This window comes from Polistes fuscatus, unplaced genomic scaffold (genome assembly GCF_010416935.1).
Source record: "Polistes fuscatus isolate 324 unplaced genomic scaffold, CU_Pfus_HIC Scaffold7, whole genome shotgun sequence".
NCBI classification, from domain to species: domain Eukaryota; kingdom Metazoa; phylum Arthropoda; class Insecta; order Hymenoptera; family Vespidae; genus Polistes; species Polistes fuscatus.
The window spans coordinates 1541404-1565708 of NW_025113151.1; the positions used below are offsets into that span (position 1 = coordinate 1541404).

The 24305-nt window shown below is 29.4% G+C and overlaps 4 protein-coding genes and 1 long non-coding RNA gene across 5 annotated transcripts; 2 read left to right on the forward strand and 3 right to left on the reverse strand.

Annotated features, from left to right (window-relative positions):
- Window positions 1-1362: 1362 nt before the first annotated feature.
- On the reverse strand, window positions 1363-4898 carry LOC122524344 (putative glutathione-specific gamma-glutamylcyclotransferase 2). The gene is made up of 4 exons (XM_043646534.1): window positions 3930-4898; window positions 2596-2631; window positions 2229-2491; window positions 1363-1993 (listed from the first exon to the last, which is right to left on the reverse strand). The coding sequence occupies exons 1-4, from the start codon at window positions 4083-4085 to the stop codon at window positions 1714-1716; spliced, it is 735 nt and encodes a 244-aa protein (XP_043502469.1). The 5' UTR covers window positions 4086-4898; the 3' UTR covers window positions 1363-1713.
- Window positions 4899-5019: 121 nt separating this feature from the next.
- Window positions 5020-5261, reverse strand: LOC122524345. The gene is made up of 2 exons (XR_006305517.1): window positions 5157-5261; window positions 5020-5066 (listed from the first exon to the last, which is right to left on the reverse strand). It is a non-coding gene; the product is annotated as an uncharacterized LOC122524345 (long non-coding RNA).
- Window positions 5262-5937: 676 nt separating this feature from the next.
- Window positions 5938-8149, forward strand: LOC122524347 (angio-associated migratory cell protein). Its single transcript, XM_043646537.1, has 8 exons — window positions 5938-6048; window positions 6224-6489; window positions 6567-6823; window positions 6909-7053; window positions 7121-7320; window positions 7483-7647; window positions 7761-7942; window positions 8018-8149. Exons 2-8 carry the CDS (start codon window positions 6309-6311, stop codon window positions 8088-8090), a joined length of 1203 nt encoding a protein of 400 aa, XP_043502472.1. The 5' UTR covers window positions 5938-6048; window positions 6224-6308; the 3' UTR covers window positions 8091-8149.
- On the reverse strand, window positions 8051-9360 carry LOC122524348 (UPF0598 protein CG30010). The gene is made up of 5 exons (XM_043646538.1): window positions 9248-9360; window positions 8956-9174; window positions 8829-8877; window positions 8500-8720; window positions 8051-8428 (listed from the first exon to the last, which is right to left on the reverse strand). The coding sequence occupies exons 2-5, from the start codon at window positions 9115-9117 to the stop codon at window positions 8189-8191; spliced, it is 672 nt and encodes a 223-aa protein (XP_043502473.1). The 5' UTR covers window positions 9118-9174; window positions 9248-9360; the 3' UTR covers window positions 8051-8188.
- A 280-nt stretch (window positions 9361-9640) lies between these two features.
- Window positions 9641-16516, forward strand: LOC122524346 (katanin p80 WD40 repeat-containing subunit B1). The gene is made up of 15 exons (XM_043646536.1): window positions 9641-10066; window positions 10374-10504; window positions 10617-10961; window positions 11043-11233; window positions 11298-11448; window positions 11523-11680; window positions 11819-11940; window positions 12131-12184; window positions 12371-12911; window positions 13019-13316; window positions 13428-13610; window positions 13705-13781; window positions 13876-13950; window positions 15461-15580; window positions 15740-16516. The coding sequence occupies exons 1-15, from the start codon at window positions 10033-10035 to the stop codon at window positions 15870-15872; spliced, it is 2613 nt and encodes an 870-aa protein (XP_043502471.1). The 5' UTR covers window positions 9641-10032; the 3' UTR covers window positions 15873-16516.
- The last annotated feature ends 7789 nt before the right edge of the window (window positions 16517-24305 follow it).

Below are 24305 nucleotides of genomic sequence, written 5' to 3' on the forward strand. Positions count from 1 at the left end.
TCAGAATTTTGTATATTTGAAAAATATCAAAAAATTATTCAATAGCCTATAATATTAAATTTTGCAAATTATAATATATATATATATAAATGTTTTGTACTATTTATTATACATGGGTAGTAGTTTTTCAATTTTAACTAAATAATTTAATTGCAATATTTTAATCATGATAAGTTGAACACAACAAAAGATTTTTTATCAATACAGACAGGTGATGCATTTCAATACCATTAATTATATCACATTCATTTCATCCAATAAAAATTGATTAGACACATACATTTATAATTTGTAATATATATTTGGTGTGCCAAGAATATATTATATTTTTTTAAAATATAATTATTCTACTTAATTTTACTGCTTGGTACACAGTGAAGAGAGACACACTTATAATTAATAAATGTATAAGTATAGAAAGTCTTTTGTTAAATGCTATTGTAATATTGTTCAAAATAAATACACAAAAGTGAATTCTACAATTATTAAAGCGTATGATTAAATTATAATTTTTCTTAAAAATATATTGTACGTATATATATATATATATATACTTAAACTTTAACATTTCACTTCAATATGAATGACTATTAAGACGATTATTTAATTCAAACAGTGAATAAGTAAGCTACTCGAGTGAGCCACTATAGTGGCTCATCGACCTGGAAAAAATAATCGATAAAGCCAATATAGTGGCAGGCCGGCTAAGGCCTATATCGGTAATTGCAGTGCTCTACCTTTATCATATCTACCGTCGGTAACGGTAAACATCGACGGTCGGTAATAGTAGGGTTCTATTTTTAAAACCTCGAGCGTTTTTAATGAGAGTTTGTACTTTAATAATATTGACCGTCAGGAACCTAAATACAAAATATTATCGACGTAGAGTAAAAAAATTTTAAGTCTACTATTACCGACGGTCGATGTTGTAAAAGTAGAAAACTGCAATTACCGACGGTCGATGTTTACCGTTACCGACGGTAGATATGATAAAGGTAGAGCACTGCAATGACCGATATAGGCCTTAGCCGGCCTTCCACTATATTGGCTTTATCGATTATTTTTTCCAGGTCGATGAGCCACTATAGTGGCTCACTCGAGTAGCTTACTTATTCACTGTTTGAATTAAATAATCGTCTTAATAGTCATTCATATTGAAGTGCTTTTTTGTGCTAATTCGCTTTTGTTTTTAATTGTTATTATAGTAACATTTTATAAAAGATTTTTCCTATTGCACTGTGATTATACACGAAATATACACAAATTGTAGATTTCTATTATATTAATATTATTTTGATGTGGAATATGCAGAAAAGCAATAACACACTTAAATCATGTAAAATAAAAACTAATATTTAATAATTACCAACCAAAAATATTTAATAACTAAATAATATTTATGTACAAATTTATAAAGCAAAAGTGTCCAGCGCTTGCTTAAATAAAAAGAACAGGCACGTTTTGTATACAAAGTGTAACGAAAATACGAAAAAAAAAATGATTTTTACGGGCGTACTTTCGTTACGTCTTGTTCAAAGAAATAAATATAATTGTTCATTGAAAGTATAGAAATAACTATTATCAAATCAAACTATTTTTCTTACTTTCTCGTTACTTTAGCATAGCATAAGAGAGAAAGAGAAGTCTTAGATTTGAAATGATTTGATTGGTATTAAATCGTAAAATAAAATAATTCTCTAACATAATTGACTATTACATCTTAAGACAACGCAATGTCTGAGGAATTCTAGATGCATATTGGAAAGAGTTTTCCGTAGCACGATTGACACCATTATGAACATTCGCATTATCACGATCAGCCTCCAACTGACCTTGTTCGGTATTCTCAAGGTCGATTACAAATTCTCTATTTCCCATAAGAGTATTTAAACACATATTTTGATCCTTTATAATCGATCTTACGAACAATTCTAATGTAAAAAGATGTTCGTCTTGGGCTTCAGGAATATAACTATGCATAAAATCGGCCAATCTGTAACCGAAAACACGTGTGAAAATCATTATTATTATATTATTTTATATATATATATATTATTTTATTATTTATTTTATAATTTAAACGTACCAACAATTATATTCTTTAATATTAATATTTATATGATAATTTTTCAATGCGATTGGTGATGACAAATGCACGTTATTTTTTATAGATAAAAATATTTTTACATTTATAAGCTAGGATTTGTGTAAAGATTATATTTTAATACCGTAAGAGATATTCAACGTTATGGCCACTTGGTCCTGAACACTCTGTAATCTGTTTCGCTATAGTGCGTAGCGGTGCTTCCCCAAGCCAATGTTGATTCTCTTTAGTGGCTATATAAATAATTGCCGGAAAGCTTTTGCTACCATCACGAGTGTGAAACGTCGAAATAATTGTCAAATATCCGCCCAAAGAACATTCTCTTTTTTGTAAATACGGTAATGCAGTACTGTCTGATACTTGAAAAACTCTACCATAAACGATACCCTAAAAATTAATTCATTTCATATAATTACAATCAAAAATAACATTTTTTTTTTATTATTATTAACATCATCGAAGTGAAAAATATTTGTAAAGATATTATTTACCTCTTTTTGTTCTACCAAAGTAGCAACTCGACCAGGCTGGAAAAATAAAAAGTACAAATATGTTTTTTAACAAATTTTCAAAAGAAATCAAATCATTTCTTTGTTTATACTTTTTCTTAGAAATAAAATGACGCAGAAACATTTATTTATCGGACATATAAAGTTACATTAAAAAATTGGTGTACTTATATATATATGTATGATATATATATATCATATCACACATATATAAAAATGTTAAAGATAGCATGGCAGTATTTTATATCGTTCAGCTGCTAACACAAACATATATTATTTTATAGCAATATAAAACGTAACTCACATACATGCATAGAAAGATATCAGTTTATACCGGTTTCTAACTGGTTGGGCTTAGTATGAACGAGAGGTGATTTTATTATATTTTATTACAACAACTTTCTCCTTATTTTGATTTGACGAAAATTCAAAATCCAAAATCAAATGAAATCACTTTCATTGCCGATCATGCTAATTTTCATTCCTCTTTCCATTCACGTAACACAATTAGCATTTTTATTATTATTATTATAATTATTAGGATTTGTAAGTAAACAAATGATTAAGATTCCATTCGCGTAAAAAATCACGCGACTGTTCGATTGAATGCTAATGAATCTTTAACTAGCAAGATTTTTATTTTGAAAGGAAAGAAAAGGAGAAGAAGAAGAAGAAGAAGAAAAAGAAGAAAAAATATATTTAGTAAAAATTAATCCAAGTCTAGACTTAAAAAAATTAATCTTATCTTTTTTCAAGAAGAGACCTCCTCGCGTGTGACATAACGTTAGATTATGAGCAAAATTTGATTAAAACGTTCACGAATTATCCAGTTATCATATCAATCATTTAATAATCGTATCAACGTTATAAAAAGAAAGAAGAAAAAAAATCTCTGTTTCGTTGAATTGACGTATTCAAAAGAGAACAAAAAAAAAAAAAACAAAAAGAACAGAAGTCGTATCTCGCGCGAGAAATATATATATTATCCTTGTTATTTTTATTTGATATATATATATATACTTTTCGTAGAATATATCGATAAGAGAGAACACGCGTATCATTAACTAAATAAACATAATTAGAGTATTTTGAATTTTAAATTTGATTTCATTATTTTTCGTGCTTTTCAATCGTTCGTGCAAATATCGAAAACATTCGAATATAACAATTGTTATTTATCATTGTAAAGAAATTGTAAAGCAAAATGTGAATTGCATGCGATCTCTTTAACATTTATAAATATAAAACTAATAATAATAATAATAATAAGAATAAGGAAATATTTACGTAGCAGAGGAAGATGCCAAAAAATTTACCTTTTCTGTGGTACCACGATGCGTAGTATTTCCTTGCCAAAATCTTCTGGTATATCCTTTGACAAAACCAGTTGTACTTTTACAATATTCAAAACCAGGATTCCAGCAGAGAGAACCATAACCAAAAATCCAAACGCCGTTGTCGTTGGTATCCATCGTTAATAATAAATATTTATCAAATGTATCAATCTAAATCTAATAAAACGTTCTGTCATCTTACGATGATAATCGATCAAGATTTGAACAATAAATCTCTTTTAGTTATCTTCTTATTAGCTGCCGTTAATTCGAATTCTTATCAAATTCAAAACTATCATATATATATATATATATATATATATAAAAATATATTAATAATTTATCTATTCCTTCGATTTATTTATTTTATCCTATAGTTCAAGATTTTTTCATTCTAACTAAATCATTCGGGTATAAACTGCATTTAAATTTGAATCACCGCTTCTTGCCGCCATTTTGAAATGGGGCAACAAAGTTTGCAAAATATTTTTTATATATAAAAAAGAAGAGACTATATATAATAAATAATTATAGTATTTTCTTTCTTTTTGTTCAAACTCTTCTTGTACTTTGCAATTATTTTTCCCATAATTTCAACTTAACGATAAAACGTTGTAAATGATGGTTCGAAGATTCATTTTAATTAACAAATTTTGAATTTGGCTCCCTTTTTCTTCTTCTTCTTCTTCTTCTTCTTCCTCCTCTTCCTCTTCTTCTACTTCTTTTTTCTTTATCCACGATAATTTGAAATTTTGTGTATAATAAAATTTATGAAAGGCGCTTTCTGCGCTCGTTTCCATCGATCGTTTTCCGTCGATTACTTGTACCGGTATTCGAAAACTTTCCAAATTCTAAAATGCCACACGCGCTCTTGATTATTTAATGATATTTTTAATATAAACTCTCGACCTTCAAACTCTTCTTCTTCCTCCTCTTCTTATTCTTACTGTATGTATTTTTATCAATGAGCTCTTACCTAATTCATTTTTCTAACTTTCTTAAGTTTTTTCTTTCTTTTAATCTTTTCCTTCATCACGAAAAACCTTTTTTCTTATTTATAAATTAATTTTGGTTTCTTTTTAATTCAATTTCGTAACTTTCAATTGAAATGACAACAATCTATTGTAAAAATTATACACGCATAAGTATACAAATATTTACATATTCCGGTTTTTTAATTTATGTATCTGTATTAAAGAAGAAACCTACCTTATCGATTGAGATTGTATCACCAATTACAGAATAATATAATTCGCGATTTATATAAATAATGAATTATAACTATCACTTAGAAAATATTTTATTTCATTTGTATTTAGAATAATTATTTGTTATGTACATATATATGAACACGTGTATATTTGTAAAGAAATATTAATAACATTTAACTTCTATATAAACGCGGCACGGAGGACGAGCCAAGACTGTGGAGTAGTTCAACCGTTGTGTGTTGAACGCTTCTTTAACATGAGAGAGAGAGAGAATGACGAAGAGAAAAATGGTATTCGCCAAAAAGAGGGGGAGAGAAGAGAAATAAAAGATTGAAGTAAGAGAGGAAAGCCGGAAGGATGATGAAACATGTTTTAACAATTGACGCATTTTACTCCTGTTAGTTCTATTCATTGATAATCTACCAGGAGTAAATTATCTTAAGGGAAAATAATTATAAAAGAAAATACAATGATCGCAAATGATCTAATTAATTTTTATTTAAATCATATGTAATTTACATTTTTCCTTGCAGATGCAATTAATTCAAACATATTAATTATCTTCATATTGTTTTACATGATCAATTATGCATGTCGAATCAGCAAAAAGATTAACTTTTTTCAAATTTTGGTTTTAATTAACTTTCGACTCGAGATAATCTAACTTATCGATAGATATAAATCGATTTCTTGTCAGTGATGAAAGAGTTCCAAGTTCTGCCGTCAAGTGGCACTGACATCGCTAACCTAGTTTTATCTCACGCCATCCCCCACCTCTGAAGGTGCTTGATACGACCTGTAGCATCACATATATATAATTTGTATATATATACACCAGGTAGCAACACAAGAAGAAACTTAGGATATCAACCTGATGTGAATGTCAATTTGTATGTGTATTTGTTATATTATATATAGTTATAGAATATCGAGTTATTAACCTCGATTTTTCAAAATCAAGCATGATTAGTTGATGTAGTTGAATTTAATGGTTATCTTTGTTACATTAGATTGAATTTATTAACAGTGTTAAATAGTCATTTTGTTGTTTTTCTACAAATACAGATTTCACTGCCAGTAAAAGAAAAAACTTTCTTTTGAAAGTGTGTGTTGTGATTTGTTAAACGCATAAGAAATTTTATAAAACACAATGAAACGAGACACAGAATCACCGTCTCCTGATATGATCAATCAAATGGACGAAGAGGAACTTATTTACAACGAAGATGTTATTGAAGTTATAGATCCTGATTCGCTTAACAACGAAGAAGCAATGAAAATAGATCCAGAAAAAGAGGATGCAACTTTAGTTTTCACCGGACACAAATCTGGTTTGTATACATTACAGTTTTGTAATTGTTTGGACTTCTAACATAATAGATTTATAAATTCATTTTTGTAACATTAGGATCTGTCTTTTGCGGTTTTTTAAGTAAGGCTGGAAAGATAGCAGTTACAGGAAGTGAAGAGGATAAGGCCTATGTTTGGGACACAACGACTGGAGAAATCATTTTAAATTGCACAGATCATAAAGATAGCATTATATTCGCTGAATTTAATTTTGATGAAACCTACTTGGCTACCGGCGATATGAGTGGCATCATACAATTGTGGAAATTAAGTGACAAATCTTTGATCTGGAATTACAATATGGGAGATGCTACTGTAAATATTACTTTAATTAATTAAAATTTTATTTGTAAAGATTGACTTTATTATTATTATTATTAATATTTTGTTTTATTTTCAGTGGATGAAGTGGCATATGGCAGCTAACGTTTTAATCGCAGGTTCCGTAAATGGTGAAATTTTCATGTGGAAAATACCTGATGGGGATTGCAAAGTTTTACAAGGTTTTGGAAACAGAGCGGAAGCAGGTGTAATTTTACCTGATGGTATGTAACTAACGTTTGAAACTTTGTATTTATAAATACACATACTTACATACTTATGTATAAACAGGTAAACGACTTGCAGTTGGATATGAAGATGGTACAATTCGTGTATTCGATTTAAAATCAAATAACATGATATCAACAGTTCCTTCTAATGTAGGCCATAATGCAGCCATAACAGCGCTCGATTGTTATATGGATAATAATTTAATATTATCCGCAGCAGTAGATGGAAAAACTATTCTTAGTATGTCGCATACAGGAAAGGTAATTGAAAAGAAAACAATTATTTGATTTTTGAATGAATGATTGGTTAGCAAACATTATTTTTGAACAGTTTATATTCGTTAATTGTAATTTATTATTACACTGTAATTATATTATAACAAATTTTTTATTAATAAGATAAATGTCTATAAATGTTTACAGATAATATCTATATTACAAGATCTTAATAGCGAATCAGAAAATGACATGGAAGATTCTGATAGAAATTGGGTAGAGACGGTAGCTTTCTGTAAAGATCCCACATTTCAAGTAGCTGCAACAGGTAGTTTAAATGGAGAAATTTTTATTTGGGATATACCAAAACAGGTGAGTTGTATGCTTTATTTTAACCCTTTGACTGTGAAGTGCTTAGAAATAAAACATGATAATACTTTGTTAATTTTATATAAAGTATTTAAATGTCTTTAAAAAATGTCTAGGTACTCCGGCACAAAATAGAACAAGAAAGTGGTATAAGTAAAATCTTATGGAAAGGTACAACGTCATTGCTATTTTCTGGTGGACTCGACGGTATTCTCAGATGCTTTGACGCGAAAAATGGATTATGCTTACACCTATTTACAGGACATTCCAAAGATATTCTTGATTTACACATATCCGAGTAAGTAATAATAATGATAATTATATTTAATGATAAGTAAAATAATCAAACAATTCAATCTACAAATACTTTTAGAGAGGGACAAATCGTATTAACAACGTCTGATGATTTCACTGCGAGAATATTTGATATCTCAAATTTATTTTAATGTAATCTGATATCTAGGTATTTAAAAAATTTGTTATGTTCTTAAATATAATTACAAACATAGAAATATACATATTAGGAGAATAATATAATCTTTATCTATTTATCTTTATATTTTATACTGTTTTTATACCATTCATTATCGATCGAGTATTTTTTATCTTTCCATTGAAAATGAGTTGGACCTTGATCTTCCCCATTTTCAAAACAAAAATGAATACTCAGTTCAATAGCAATTTTAGATCTTACTAGGCCAATACCTCCTACTTTCTCAGGCGCAGGATGATACACTCTACCTGAGTTAGGGTCCATTAATAATTTTTGTGGTTCGAATGGTACCTGTAAAAATTCATTGTATAATTTTTATATTTAAATTTTAAATGCATATATATTTGTTCTTTATCATTTACCTGAAGTAATTTTTCGGCATGCGAATAACCGAACCAATCCTCCTTTTCACCGACTTCTACATTTGTCTTTTCAATGATTTTCGTGAATACTATGGGAAGATCATCGCACTTAACAAAGTTCCTTTCTAAACCGCAAAGGGAGATGTATGGGAATTCTTGCGTGTACCGTCCAGTATTATTTATTTTGAGTCGTTTGAAGAAAAATTCCAAAAACTTTTTGTCTGAAATAATATTTTACGTTTTCCATCTGTAAATAGAATGACATTTGACTCGTAGAGTAAATTTTGTAATTAGTTTGCATAGCTGCCAGTCTACGCATTGAGACATACCTTTGAAACAGGATGTAAAATTTTTAATACGTACATCATCCAAAAACAGCTGTAAGTAATAAAGTAATCATAAAAATGATTTCCGATAATAATAAGATGAAATAAAAAAAAAATTAATACACCGTACCATGCCTTGATGATCGATATAATAAAAATATTCCCTTATACGTCGTTCCGGTGATTGACCTTGCACATAAGTTTTGCAACCTCGTTTACATTTATTATAGATAAAACATTTTCTTGCATTCGTAATTATTTTATTAAAACATATATTGGATAAAGTAAACATGTTTGTGATTACAATTAATGATCACACCTCTTTGCCTTGACTTTGTATTATGGTCGCCTATAATAATAAATGAATAATTATTCAAATTAAAATACTTTATATAGATTCTTATGTAAATATTAATACAAACCTAAAGCTATTGACGCGAAGTAATTAGAATCTCATTGTTTATTAATTCTAATATCATAGTGTAAGTAAGTTTTGCGCAATCCTTTGAGTGGCGCATGGTATACATACACACATCAATGTTATCTTCACTTCACATATACGTATTAATTATGTGTATGTAATGTCAATCTGCTGTTGGTCCTCCAACAATCGATATTGTATCTCGATATCGATTACCACGAAAGAGGTTAAATTGTACGATAATTACAACGATTATTTTTAATCAATCATGTTATAATAATCCTAAGCTTATCAATATTACGTTTATTTATTATAATTATTATTTTTAAGGGATATAATTCGCGTGATCGTTTTTAATCACGGGGAAGAAAAATTGAATTCTAACCTAAAAAAAACTCGAATGGAAGCGCAACTTCGATAGCAAAATAATTCGATATTTTTCAACGTCACTTCGCATTGCTACTCACGGACACAGTCAGAGATTCAAGAAATGAGATACGACGACTAATAAAGGTGAAACGAAGAAGTTTCATAAAAAAAAGTCAGTTGAAAATTAATGGAAATAATAATAATATCGGAAGCCGGGCTGGATTAAAAGTTTCGAATCATGTCGTCAAGTTGACGGGAAGTTTAGTTTCGTGTTTGAAAGGAATAATATCTCCAAACGAGTAAAAATGTTACATTTAAATTCGTGCAAAAACTTATCCTACCACTACGATCTTCAATCTCAGACTGTTGTTCCTCCCAAATAAGTCTTGTACAACGCAATCTTCTTGGTCCCAGAATATGGCTTCGTCAACGAAGAGATCTTGGAAATTACGTGAGTGCTTATTATTATTTTGCAGTTATTTTTTATACTATTTTTAAATATATCATTATATTTAAAAGGAAGGATTATATCGTTAGATGACTTTTAATTGGCTATTTGATTTGAAGTAAACAATTAATGTTTATCAGAGAATAGTATGCTTGAAGTGTACTCATACATATTCTATATACAGCATTCTATAATTATAGTCAGATCCTTTTTTGTATTCGTCTGACACATGTGTTATACACATGTCATAAAATCTTATATATAAGGAATTACTTTTCTAATTGTTAATACATGTTTCTCTACTTCGCAGAAGATTTTGTTGCCCATGCATCAAATGTTAACTGTTTGGCATTGGGACACAAATCTGGTCGTGTTTTGGTCACTGGTGGCGATGACAAGAAAGTCAACTTATGGGCAGTTGGAAAACCTAATTGTATTATGGTATTTATTAAAAATATTATTATAATTATTATTATTATTCATTTCTAATTATTTCTTTCCTTATGTTTTATGTTATAAAATAAACATATCTTTTTTGTTTTTATATACGTAGAGCCTGAGTGGTCATACAACATCGATAGAATGTGTAAGATTTGGCCAAACAGAGGATTTAGTATGTGCCGGTTCTCAGACAGGGGCATTAAAAATTTGGGACTTGGAACATGCTAAATTAGCTCGTACTTTGACGGGACACAAAGCAGGAATCAAATGTATGGACTTCCATCCTTATGGGGAATTATTAGCATCTGGAAGTTTGGATACTGCGATCAAATTATGGGATATAAGAAGGAAGGGTTGTATTTTTACCTATAAGGGACATAATCTGACAGTTAATAGTTTAAAATTTAGTCCTGATGGGCAATGGATCGCCAGTGCAGGAGAAGAAGGCATGGTCAAGGTGAATTGTAATGATATTTCTTTAATTCTAATATTATTTTCCCATAGACATGATATATCATTGAATTGTATTTTCTAGTAGTTATGGGATTTAAGAGCAGGAAGACAACTCAGAGAATTTTCAGAACACAGGGGACCAGCATTAACCGTCGAATTTCATCCACATGAATTTTTGTTAGCAAGTGGAAGTGCAGACAGAACAGTTCATTTCTGGGATTTGGAATCGTTTCAGCTTGTATCTTCCACAGAACAAAATCATTCATCAGGAATAAGGTAAATAAGATTTATTTTTCTCATTGTTAATCATTTATATTTAACTGTAAATATATTTTCTTAGGTGCCTATACTTCAGTCAAGGAGGAGAATGTCTTTTTGCCGGTAGTCACGACGTTTTAAAAGTCTATGGTTGGGAGCCGGGTAGAACATTAGATACGGTTCCAACCGGCTGGGGCAAAGTACAGGACATAGCTGTAGCTCAAAATCAATTGGTAAAAAAATATTAATAAATTATATCATTCTTATAATAAGATAAATGTAACAACAGTAAAATTACTTATTTTAGATCGGTGCAAGTTGCCATACTACAAATGTTATCCTTTATGTCTGTGATTTAAAAAAAATAGCACCATTGGGGGGAGTATCATTGTCTCCATTTAATCATGGAAATTCATTGAGGAAAAGTTTTTCTAGAGAACGGCCACCGGAATTGAAGAAACATACGTAAGTACAATATAATAGTACTTGCATTCTATAGGGTGTTTAAATGAATATGTTTTGACATTGTTTAATTAGAAAAATCTTAGACACCCTGTATATCAAAAAAATATATATTTGAGTAAGAGTATCATAAATTTATAGGCTAGATGTACGAACAATAGAAGAAGCAGATAAGTCAGGCACGGATCCAGAAGATGAAGCGACATATGCAGATATACCTAATGTTTCTGATTATCGGGACATATTTCAGCCTAACAGAGCTCGTAAATAAATTTTTTATATATAACATATTCTTCCTAATTCAATATACTATTCGATCTAGTAGTTTTCTACTATCAGTTTATCTTTAATCACTTATAATGGTATTCTTATTGGTATCATTTTTCATACATATAACTTAGACAATGTGGAATGTCGTTTGTGAATGGGCATGCTCTGCATGATATGTTTCAGTGTCTCGCACACCTCCACCAGAACCTGAGGCTTTCCAAGAGCCTCAAGATGTAGGTGAGTTTGTAAAAAAAATAAAACTTCCCACTTGTCTTTGTTATTTTAACTGAAAATTGATTAACATTTTTATTAATTTTCTATTTACAAATAAACACACACTATTACACAAATATAATAAAACAAAAATTAATGTTACACAAGTTGATCGTAATATTAATTGTAAATTAAATGTCTATTTCACAGATCCTTCGCAACCACAGGTACTACAAAATCTATGTACATCAATATCAAATATAAGTACAGTAGAATCAAGTGAAATGTCATCTATGCCATCATCATTGTCACCATCTCCAACGGTAACAACATTGTCACTAACCAAACCGGTGCCAGTACGTGTTCAACCGATAAGATCATCGCCGCCAACGCAAAGGAATGTTATAACTACGACCAGTCAAATTCGTGCTAATTTACAAGCAAACAATATGCTGAATAGATCATCCAAAAATTTAGCTTCTATACCGCCGCTTAAACAAAACATTACACCTTTTCCTGGGAAAAGAGCTGCACAAGCTAATGAAACAATACCATCACAGCCTTTGGGTCCACAAAGATCTAACTCGACTTTAACACCGAGAGTTGCACCAATGGCGGCTGTAATACCTGTTATGGATGATGGAAAATTAAAAAATAGAGTGCCCAGTCCAGATTCGCCTAAGCATTACTTAAAGCGCCAAAATAGTTGTAGAGAAAGCGAGCAAGGCTATGAAAGTGATTATCCTGTACAGTAAGTATACATTTTTGTACTATATTAAATTTTATATATCTCTTTGAAATAAAATACAAAAATATATATTCATAATTTATATATATATATGATATTATTTGTTGCAGAATTAATAATATAAGACATAGTCCCTCCGATCCTGCACTAAATAGACCAAACACAGCGCAATCAAGGTCAACGTCTTTAAATAGAAATTTTGCTAATTCTGCTACACTATCGGCCCGAAACACAACGACAACGGGAACCTCAACATTAAAAAAGAACAACAAATTACAAGTACTTCCAACGCCTAAAGTGGATTCAGTTACACAATTAAGATCACAAGTTGAAGATATTGAAAAGGAAGAATTAGTTCCAATAAGTGCTGATAAACCTTATGGTTTAGATGTTGAAACATTTTTACCAGTAAGTGTTTCATATATATTTCTTTTTTACTGATCACTGATCTGATTCTAATGAGTTTGGTTTATTTAAATTATTAATATGTAATCTCAAAAACTATACAATTATTTGCAGAAAAGTAGTTACGCAGGATCTCCGGGATTAGCGTATTCGCAAATGGGAGTATTAGCAGAAATGTCAGAAGCAGAAGTATTAAATAGTATGATGCGAGGACATGAACCAATGATGACTGTACTCACCAGTAGACATCGTTCTCTGCAAATCGTCTATTCCCTTTGGCATAATAAAGATCTTAAGGTATTTTTTTGTTAATTTTATATATTACAAAATAATCATTGGAAATATATGTGATATAGAAAGAAATTATAAATAAAATTATTTTCAATTTCAGTCAGCGATAGATTCAGCAGTTGCAATGAACGATCTTGCGATTATCGTTGATATTCTGGGTATATTAACGTTGAAACCGTAAGCATTATTATTTTTCTATAAATAAATAATGACTTTTATTAAAGATTTTTGTTTCTCTTTTTTTACTTATGTGATTTACTTTTATTTGCAGAACCATCTGGAATTTGGATTTGTGCAATTTACTTCTTGGGCCTATCGCTGAACTCGTTCAAAGTAAATACGAAATGTAAGTATTATTAAAAATTGTTTATTTTTCTTATAAAATAATTGTTTTTTTTTTATGAGGTCATAACCGTTCGAATTCTTTTGTAAATTGAATTCATGCACCAAAACTTAAAACCTAAATAATACGCGCATGTTACAAGGGTCCGTACTTTGGGTATTATGTTAGAACGAATGGAACTTAGGTGTACTGTCATAGTTTTCTATAGGAATGGCTAATTTAGAGTGGGGTAGGGAAATACGATCGAAACGTGCAGTAAGAAAAGGAGGGTACGCAAAATTAGCCAAGACAATGAGAGATACTGACAGATGCAAATTCGTGTTACAATTCTCATCGCGAATATCCCCTCCCTCTGCCCCCTTGTCAGTTTCGATTGAAATTTGAAGTGGTAAGCGTGCGTGCATATGTTGATAGATTTTACTTTGTCAATCTTTGTCAATCAACGTGTTTCTATTCTTTTGATAAACTACAATAACTATCACGTATCCTTTTAATAACGTTTTTTTTATATATTTAATTAATTTTATTTCATTAAAATTTTAGTATGGTTAATATTAAATAAAAAAGAGTAAGAGAGATAGAGTATATATGTATATATTTTGATAATATCAGATATCACAATTTGTATGTAAATACTTGTAAATTTTTACGGTTCGTTCGATACGGTTATTTGATAGATCTGCCTCTGGTTAGATCCCGTGAGAAAAAAATAGTACGATGAAAATCTAAACTTGTATTGCTAGGCGTGTCATAGGGGTGAAATTTGTCCTCCCCCATAGTTTTTCCCTGTTTCTCATTATTCAATGTTCTTTTAACTTAGTCTCTCTTGTGTTTGTTATATAGATTCTTTTTTTAAGTAAAAATAAAAAAAAAACATATATTTATACTAAAACATAATTATTACGATCTATTTTGTTATTAATATATAAATTATTGTATAAAATGCATTCAAGAGATAGAAAAATAAATAATTAAGAAATGAAATAATCAAATAAAAATATAAATGCAAATATGTGTTATAAACAAATTATGATAAAATAATGTTTAGTTATATAAAAATGTATTGAATAATAGCGTTCGTGATATCCTTTGAAATCCGTGAAAAAAAACGAGCGTTAGAAATAAAATCGTTTCGATGCGTGTCCTGCATTTATGGGCTCGCTTATGATTCGTTTCGGTGATTCAAAACGGTAGTTTCGGTTGAACCCTTTATCATCGACCAACAGGAAGCGCATCGAATCGTTCGGGCGAGTCTTTGCTAGCTTTCGTTATTTATTGGGATCGTTATGGTCTAATAATTTATTTTTTTGTAACAACCTTAGTTACCCGTAGCACGATTTTTTTTTCCTTCTTCCTTATAGTTCACATTAACTCCCACATTTACAGTTTTGTTCTTATTTAACATTATTATTATTATTATTATATAAAAAGTGTATGATTATTTTTTGATTTATGTTTTTATTAATTTACTATGAGATGACAAGTAATAAAAATCATTTTTATTTATTTACAGGTACATAACCGTAGGTTTATCGGCATTGAGACTTATTTTACGTAATTTTGCATCGGTAATTAAATCCAATGTGGATGCACCTCTTCACACCATAGGCGTTGATGTTTCACGAGAAGAACGGTTAGTATAATTTATCATTTAATTGTATATTACAATTATTTCATATTATTATTAATTGAAATAATAAAATCAATTAATATTTTATGTTCAATTGTTTGTGTCTTATTATTGTTAGTCCCACTAATATTGATTTTTAACACATACATTTCATTTTTACAGATATAATAAGTGCCTGTCTTGTTACGAGAAATTATCAACGATACGTGGTATACTTTTGAAAAAGCAATCAGCACCAGGTAAACTAGGTGCAACCTTTCGTGAATTAAGTGTCCTAATCAGGAGCCTAGAGTGACGAAAACGACAGCGTCTAAGACGTATATGAACTTCTATTATTGAACTAACACATTATCATCATCATTATCATCATCATTATCATCATCATCATCGTTGTCATAATCATCATTATAATAATCGTCGTCGATTCGCATTTAGAGGTGGGCTGTTTAAAGGGCCAATGAATGAGAAAGACAATCATCTTCTTTTAAAGAAGAAAAAGAAGAAGAAGAAGAAGAAAGTGCCTGTTGTTCTTGTTGTTGTTGTTGCTTCAGTGTAATAACATCTTTTTCGCTGAGGTGTTTCCAAAAAAAAAAAAAAAGAAAAACAAAAAACAAGGCACTTGGATTTTTCGGTCCACTTGATATAATATTTCTTCCTGTGTCGGTGGTGTGAACAAAAAAAGAGAAAAAAAACAAAGGAAAAAGAAACGAAGTAACAGTATTGAAGAAGAATTAATGATAGGGTGGGAGTTTAATAACTGTTAAAACTAAATTTGACTGAATTATAATATTGATCGTGTAATTATTATTATTATTATTATTATTATTAATGTTATTATTATTATTATTATTATTATAATTATTATTATTAGTATTATTATTAACGATCAATATCAACGATACGCGTAAATAGTATTTGTAATAATCGATTAACACAAAAGAGAATTAATGTGAGAGAAAGAAGGGAAGAAATGAGAACATAAGAAAAAAAACAAATAATCGAATAATCCTGCTTATATATTTTTGCGTATTTGAAAAAATGTTTTTATTAGAGAAAAAAAAATAAGAAAAGAGAAAGAGAGAGGGAGAGAGAGGGATAGAGATAAAGAAAGAAATAAATCAATCATCGAAGAGAGCGTCCAGTACGACAAAATAAAAAGAAGAAAAAAATATATAATTTAATAATAGTTTTACACTCTTTTCTTCTTGACACTTTTTTGTGTCTTCGGTTTCTTGCCAATTTTTGACTGAATGAAGATAGTAAAAGAAAGAAAAAAAAAAAGAATAAAACGGAGGGTGCGTGCAGTAAGTTGTTTAATTAACTAACTAATTAATTCATTCATTCATTCATTTATATTAAAAAGTAAAAATATGATAATAATACTGCGTTAATGAACTTCGAGATTGGGAGATTTAACTATATAACTAATGATTAACAAAAGAAAAAGACATCGGAAAAAAAGAAAACGAATATTAAAACAATAAGTAACAACATTTTTTTCTTTTTTTAGCTAGTTTAATAAAAAAAAAAAAAAAAACAAACAAAAAATAATCGTATTTTTGCAAGAGCCATTTACGCTCGTTTACTAATAAAGGGTTCTAACTATAGGGTTATATCTAAAAGAAGAAACAACAACAAAAAAAAAACAAAAAAAAACCTTTATAATTATGCTAGCAATTAATGTAATCTTATATTTATATAAACGATAAAAGAAAATAATGGAACTCTAACACAAAGAAAAGAAAAGGAAAGGGGGAAACAATTTCTCCGATATTAATTAATCTTAATGATGATGAATAAAATTCTGTCTCCTCTTTTGTACATAAAAAAAAGAAAAACGAAAAAAAAAAATCTTCCCAAGAAGAAAATGAAGAAGAAGAAGAAAAGAAAACAATTATACAAAAAACAAGGTGTGAAAAATCGTGCATCGTGTAAATAATTATTATTGTGCAATATCAACGTAGGCCCGTATATATACATTTACATATACATATACATATATATATTCTTTTTCTTTTATTAAAAAAAAAAAAAAAAAAAAAAAAGAAAAGAAAAAAAAAGACAATTTTCTGTATATTTTATTTTAATTTTTTTTTTGGCAAAGTTTTATCACACGAGAGTTTATTTCTAATTATTTTTGCGGATGATCTCTTCGACGACGAGAGGACAGAACAGAACAGAACAGAAATTCTTCAGGATAAAAAGGAAAACCCTCGCTCAAATAAAAAAAAAAAAAAAAAAATACCAAAATCATTTATTTTATTTTATTTTATTTTGTCTTTATACATATACATATATATATACACACATACATAAAAAAAGAAATAGCCTAAAGAATCATGTCACGGCTTCCGTCCAATACCTATATATATTTTTATAAGTCGAAGAATTATAAAAGAGAAAAAGAGAAATGACAGAGTATAATAAACGAAAAAAAAATAAAATTAAAAATAAAATAAAAGGAAGAATGGATTAGAGAAAGAACAAATGTGTGGGTGGTGTGTTGTCTCGTATATTTAAAGGACATATACGTGTGTGCGTGCGTGTGTATGATATGTCTCTGCTGCCGCATGTATGCATTTTGCGAAAAGATTGAAAAAAAAAATGAAAAAGAAAAAGAAAAAGCACACACAACAAACATATGAAAATACAATTATTTCTAAGCGCTCGTGCATGGTTTTTTAATCGTGCAATAATATCTTTCGATTATCTTCATCGAAATTATTATCTTCTCCTTCGGCCTTTAAATTTAACTATCTTTTTATTTTGTTTGTTTGTTTTTTCTCTTTCCCCTCGTTAGCCCCCTGCCCCCTCCCCTTAAGCCCCGCTCGTTACTAACGAATCAAATAATTGCTGTGTTAAGAGAAATGGAAATAATGTTTTCAAGGAAAATGTGAGTCTTCTTCTCGTGTGATTACAGCAAAAGAAAAAAAGAAAAAAAAGAAAAAAATGAATAATAACTTTTCTTTACAAAGAAATTTATCTAATATAATTTTTCCTTGATCTCTCCTAACGATTGATAATGTTTATTATCAAATAACACATTCCCGTTTCTTCCTATAATATAATATTAAAAAATACAGGACACAATTTATTCAACTTGTACATCTTGAATTGATTTTGAATTATGCATTTAATGTAAAATATTATTTTAAAATAAAAAAATTGTGTCGAGGTATTTTTTGATGTATCGTTGATCCTGACTTTGAAAGAAAAAAAGAAAAAGGGTGTACAAGTTACATGAATCATTCTCCTCTTCCTTCTCCACTCTGGACGTTTCAAAATGAACGATAGAATTTTTTTATTCTTTTCTATCCTGACAGAGAATAAGATCCGATCTGTATACTCATCGATCAACGCCTACTTTTCTTTTTTTTATCGCACTAGTACCGATATCGAAGTTTACTTTGCACGGTATAAAAAAAAGGAATAAGATAGGTCTTGAAGGATCAGATTTTTATCTTTATTTGCATCAACGATTAAGTCCTTTTTTTCTTTCGCAATTGAAATTCGTAAAACTTAGATTAAGTTTATTTAAATACGAACACTTTTGTTCACTCGATCCATCTAAAAATATTATTTCGTGATTTTAGTATTTGTTCTAATTTTTCAATACTCACAATTTATGATATTACAAAGTATAAATAAGCGTAGAAGTTCGTTTTTTTATCTTCCAAAGTATAAATCATCGTTCATTTACGTGTGTCACAATTTATCGAATCTAAAAATATTATTTTTTATTTCGTATTTATTCCAATTTTTCATTTAATTGAAGATTTTTCAAAGTATAAAGTCCAATGTGTAAATCGGATTTGAAATATTATTTCTACTTCGTATTCGTTCGAATTTTAAATACTCAAGATTGATGATGATCTCTTCGAAAGGTTTGCACTTTTTAAATAGAGTTACAAAAAAAATATCGATTTCCACCCTCCCCCTCCTCCGTTCCCTCCTCCCTTTTTACCAGTGTCGTATATAAATACATGCATAACCGTATAAAGTGCAAATATTCTTCTTTCGTGTTGCATACTTATAATCCGTGAAATATCGTGACCGTTTAAAACGAGGTTGCGCGTGTCGGCTGTTTGCATCTGGATTATGTATTCATGAGAGATTATATGGGTCTTTTTCAGGGTGGTTGTACTCTAACCCTTCCGTCCTTTTTATCTTTCTTTCTCACTCTCTCTTCCTGTAAAATGGGACAACCATGATATCATCATCGTCATCTTCATTGACATCGTCATCGAACCATCTAAATGGAAACAAAAATATACACAGGTAATTCGGATTGTTAACAATATTGTAAGAATAATAATTTAGGTAATATAATTATTAATTATTTTCATAAAGAAATTCTTTGTTTTAAAAATCATGTTTCATTTAATAATAATAATAATAATAATAATAATAATAAAATGTTTAATTTGTTTGTACTCGACGTATCGTTGATGGTGTCTCATAATTATGATCCTTGTTGTTAGATTTTATTATTCGATCATGAAGTTTTGATATTACCTGCAAGAAACAAAATATATATACATAATTATTTAAATAAAATTTCTATCATTTTTATTTGTTAGATTTAATCGAACCATAATTGGATCAGAGCTTCATTTATAATATTTTTACAAATTATACAATTTTAACAAATTTATATATCGTTGTATAAAAAAAAAAAACAAAATTACTCGGAATATCTCTATTACTGTATAATCCAAAAAAAAGAAAAAAAGAAAGAAAAAAAAAGAGAAGAGAAAACTTTAGAAAATATTTCTATTCTAACCGAACGGGAAAATAAAATCAGGTGTATTAGAAGACCTTAGAAAAAAGATTAGGATGATCGTGAAATCCTCCCACGTGTAAAAGGAACCGGCTTCCTCCCTCTCTCTCTCTCTCTCTATTTTTCTTTCTTAGTTTGGTATCTGTTATGACGGAGAGATAAGTTAAGTCCTCTTCTTGTTGTCACCTCGAGCGACAAAAATGCTGTTTTCTCACAAAACACGTTAACAATACGTTCAAACACGATGAAGAAGCGTTGACAGAGACCGTATACTAGCCTAAGCGGATTATCCCGAAACTTAGAAAGCGATACTTACCAATACAACCTCACGTATTATATACACATATACACGCATACAAACGTATTACAAATAAGAGCACGTACTACCAGCTTCCGTATTTTGCATTGTTAGATATACGATCCTTCTTGCAACCTTTTTTTCTTTTTACAAAAAAAAGAAAATATTCCGGTTTATTTTCTTCTTTTTCTATTTCCCCCCACCCCCACCTTACCTTCTTACCTATTCTGCCTCTTCTTCTAATCGTACTATCTTCGAGAGATCTTTCCTTCGAGTAAGAGATCGATCACGTTTTTTTATTTCTTTTTCTTGTTTCTTTCTTTTGCCATCCTCTTCTTGCTATCGTTTATTCGAATCTATCTAAAAATCCTTCTTCGATCATATATTTCTTTTTTTTTTAAACATCCAACGTGGTTCTGAATGAACATTCGTCGTTTGGTTGAATATTCTTTTTTTATTACATACGTTTAAATTTATTATTATTATTTTTTAAATTAGATTGATAGAATTTGTTAATGTATTATTATAGAAAATATATCACATTGAAATTATTCCAAATTATATTTAACACACACAAGTACTTTATATATATATTAAAATTAATTAATAAAGTTTGTTTACTCTAAGTCGAGAAAATAATTATTCGGGTAAATTGTTAAAGAAACTTCTTACGTGTATCACATTTTGTTAAGATTATATAAACAGTATATGCCATGATTAATTACAAATTCAAGCCAATGTTATAATTTATTCTACTATCAAAACGACAGTTGAAAAGGGATGAAAAGGAATGGTCGTAAGAAAGGAAAAGGTATGTTGATATATTTGCGAGAACGTTAATACGAAATGTAAAAAAAAGAAAAAGATAAAAAGAGAGAAAGAGAGAGAGAGAGGGGGATGATAAAGAATCTAAAATAATAAAGTAAAGAAAAAGGGGAGGGGTGAGGAGGGGGGGGGTTCGAGGCCATTGTACCAGTCCTCTTGTAACCCCTCAGTACCAACCCCTCTGAAATCGGAACATACTCGTAGGGGTTCTTGCGAGTAGTGGAAAAATCATTGGCTCGTAAATATAATCAGCCGAGATGGGGTGCACGTAGGATAACTCGCAATCGGATTGGCTAATTACCGGGATAAATGGTGGGGGGACTGGCGTGACGTCATGGGGCGTGCTCGCGTACAGGGATTGGCTAACGGTAAGGGAGGATTTTCTTGACAGCAGGCCAAACCCGAATCTATCCACCCCTCCGATCGTTCAGAGTTTGCGCGTTATTTCCAACCCCCGGTTGAAATGGGGTTGGTAGACGGTGCTTGGATAGGGAGTGTTGAAAGAAGAGGAAGGGGCAGATGAAGGAATAGAAATGGGGAAAAAAAAAAATACAAAAAGGGCTCTCCGAAGGAGGACCATAGTTAATCGATAAGTGTATATTCTATCCGTCGAATGTGAATTAAAAAAAAAAAAGAAAAAAGGATATAAAAGAAGTGAATACTCTCTCGAGAGAGGTTAGAATGGAATGTTTTGTTGAAAACACAAATTTGTATAAGTATAAATATTTGTATAAGTATAATACATAATATAACAAGTATAATATTATATTAATATATAATTATTAAATAATATTATATAATATATATTATATATATTATTATTATATATATATGTATGTATGTATGTATATGTATAAGAGGTGTAATTATATTTCGAATTTCTTTCACATCATTCGGACGAGAAACCTCGAGACAGGTTTATTTCTTATTTTTTTTGGAAGACGTTGTGTTTAGTATTCCTAAAAAGAGTTAGGATAATTAAAGGAGGTCACGCACAAGCCAGATGGGTCTCGCGTTCTCCAATTTTCAATGCGTTTGCTCGATTTTGCCGGATCTTGTCACGACATTTGCAGCTGGCAAGCGGGAATGAGAAACTGGCGCGTGCTATTGACTTCTTTCAAGGACAAGACGTTAAGTATTACGTCTTCTTAAGAGAGATATTGTGTTTTCTTTATGTGATTTATTGTATATATATATATATATAAATTATATTTTTAATATTTATTATAGATTGTATATCTTAATATGATAGCATAATCAAATGATCACTTTTTAATCGAAGTTATCATTTTTACTATTTTATACGATTATTAATTTTAATTTTGGTTAAATGAATAATACAAATTAGAAGAGAATTTTCTAACATGAATATTAATTTTAATATTAAACAAAATATCGTAATATACAATTTCATGAAAATTATCGTATTTAATATCGATTTAAATATTCAATCGTATCTCTCAAGTTTATTGTACAATTGAATTAAAATTATTACGTCGGATCAAATGAACAATACTAAAATTAATCAATTTAATTAGAATTACTAATTGTGTGTGTATGTAAATTTGTTAATTTGATAATAGATAGATAATATAAATGATAATTATTCTTACATTAATATTCGTTCTTGTTAAAAAACGTTGTAACGTAGGATTTATTTCCGTATGAAGAATAAGTGCAACTTCGTGAAATAATTTTCCGTGACACATGATTCGTACGCATCGACGATCACTATGCATCGGTAGGTCCATCGTTAATATCGATGACAACGAACGTATATATATGGTGAACCGTTACAACATGACCATAGAAGAAAAGTAAAGTAAAGTAAAATAAAATAAAGTAAAATAAAATAAAGTAAAGTAAAGAAAAGAAAAGAAAAGAAAAGATACCTTATATACGACGAGTAACGTTGCACGTGATTGTAATGGTGATGGTGTTGATGGTGTTATTGCAAGAAAAACTATCATCTTTTCTGCGTGTGCCATATTCGTATTGGATTACGTTATCGATATCAAATTATACGCCGTCTTTAATCGATATCTTAGAAGGGGAAGAAAAAAAAAGTTTATGCGGTTCTTTTCGTGATCCCGTATAACAAAATATAAACAACAAATCTTATAGTCATACAGGAAACAAAAAAAAAACAAAAATAAAAAGAATCTCTTCCCCTTCCTCTTCTGCAAGAAGCAAACAAAAAAAGAAAGAAAAAGAAATATAAATTAAATTAATGTAAGATCAAAATTAAAGTATACTAATTAACTACGTTCAAATATTAGGTTAGGAATAAAGAAATCCACTATTTTTGTCTTGAAATAAATGTAAAAATAATGGATTTTTAATATAATAATATTGAAAATATTATTTTATAATAATATTTATTTTTATAATTATTATTTATTATTTTAATAATAATATTTTTTATCTAATACAAATTGTACGTGATGCATGATGCAGGATGCAACGAAAATCTAAATAACACGAAAATATTACCTTTTCCTTTTAGAAAAATTACGTTCACGATGATACCTGTTATATTAACGTAATTGTTCCATTATATTTATATTTTTTCTGCTTTTTCACGAAATAAAACAGATAGACAGTTGGATGAGGAAACGGGTACGGGGGGTGGTGGTGGGAAGGGAGCTACGGCCGAGTAAATTCGTGTTGCGGTATCAGAGAAGGGAAACGTGAAAAATAAAATGGACGAGAAATGAACGCAACAACAAAAAACACAGAAGAAGAAGAAGAAAAAAAAAAAGAAAGAAAGAGAAACAAATAAAAGAAATATAAAAAAAAGAGGAGGAAGAGAAGAAAGGATGGGA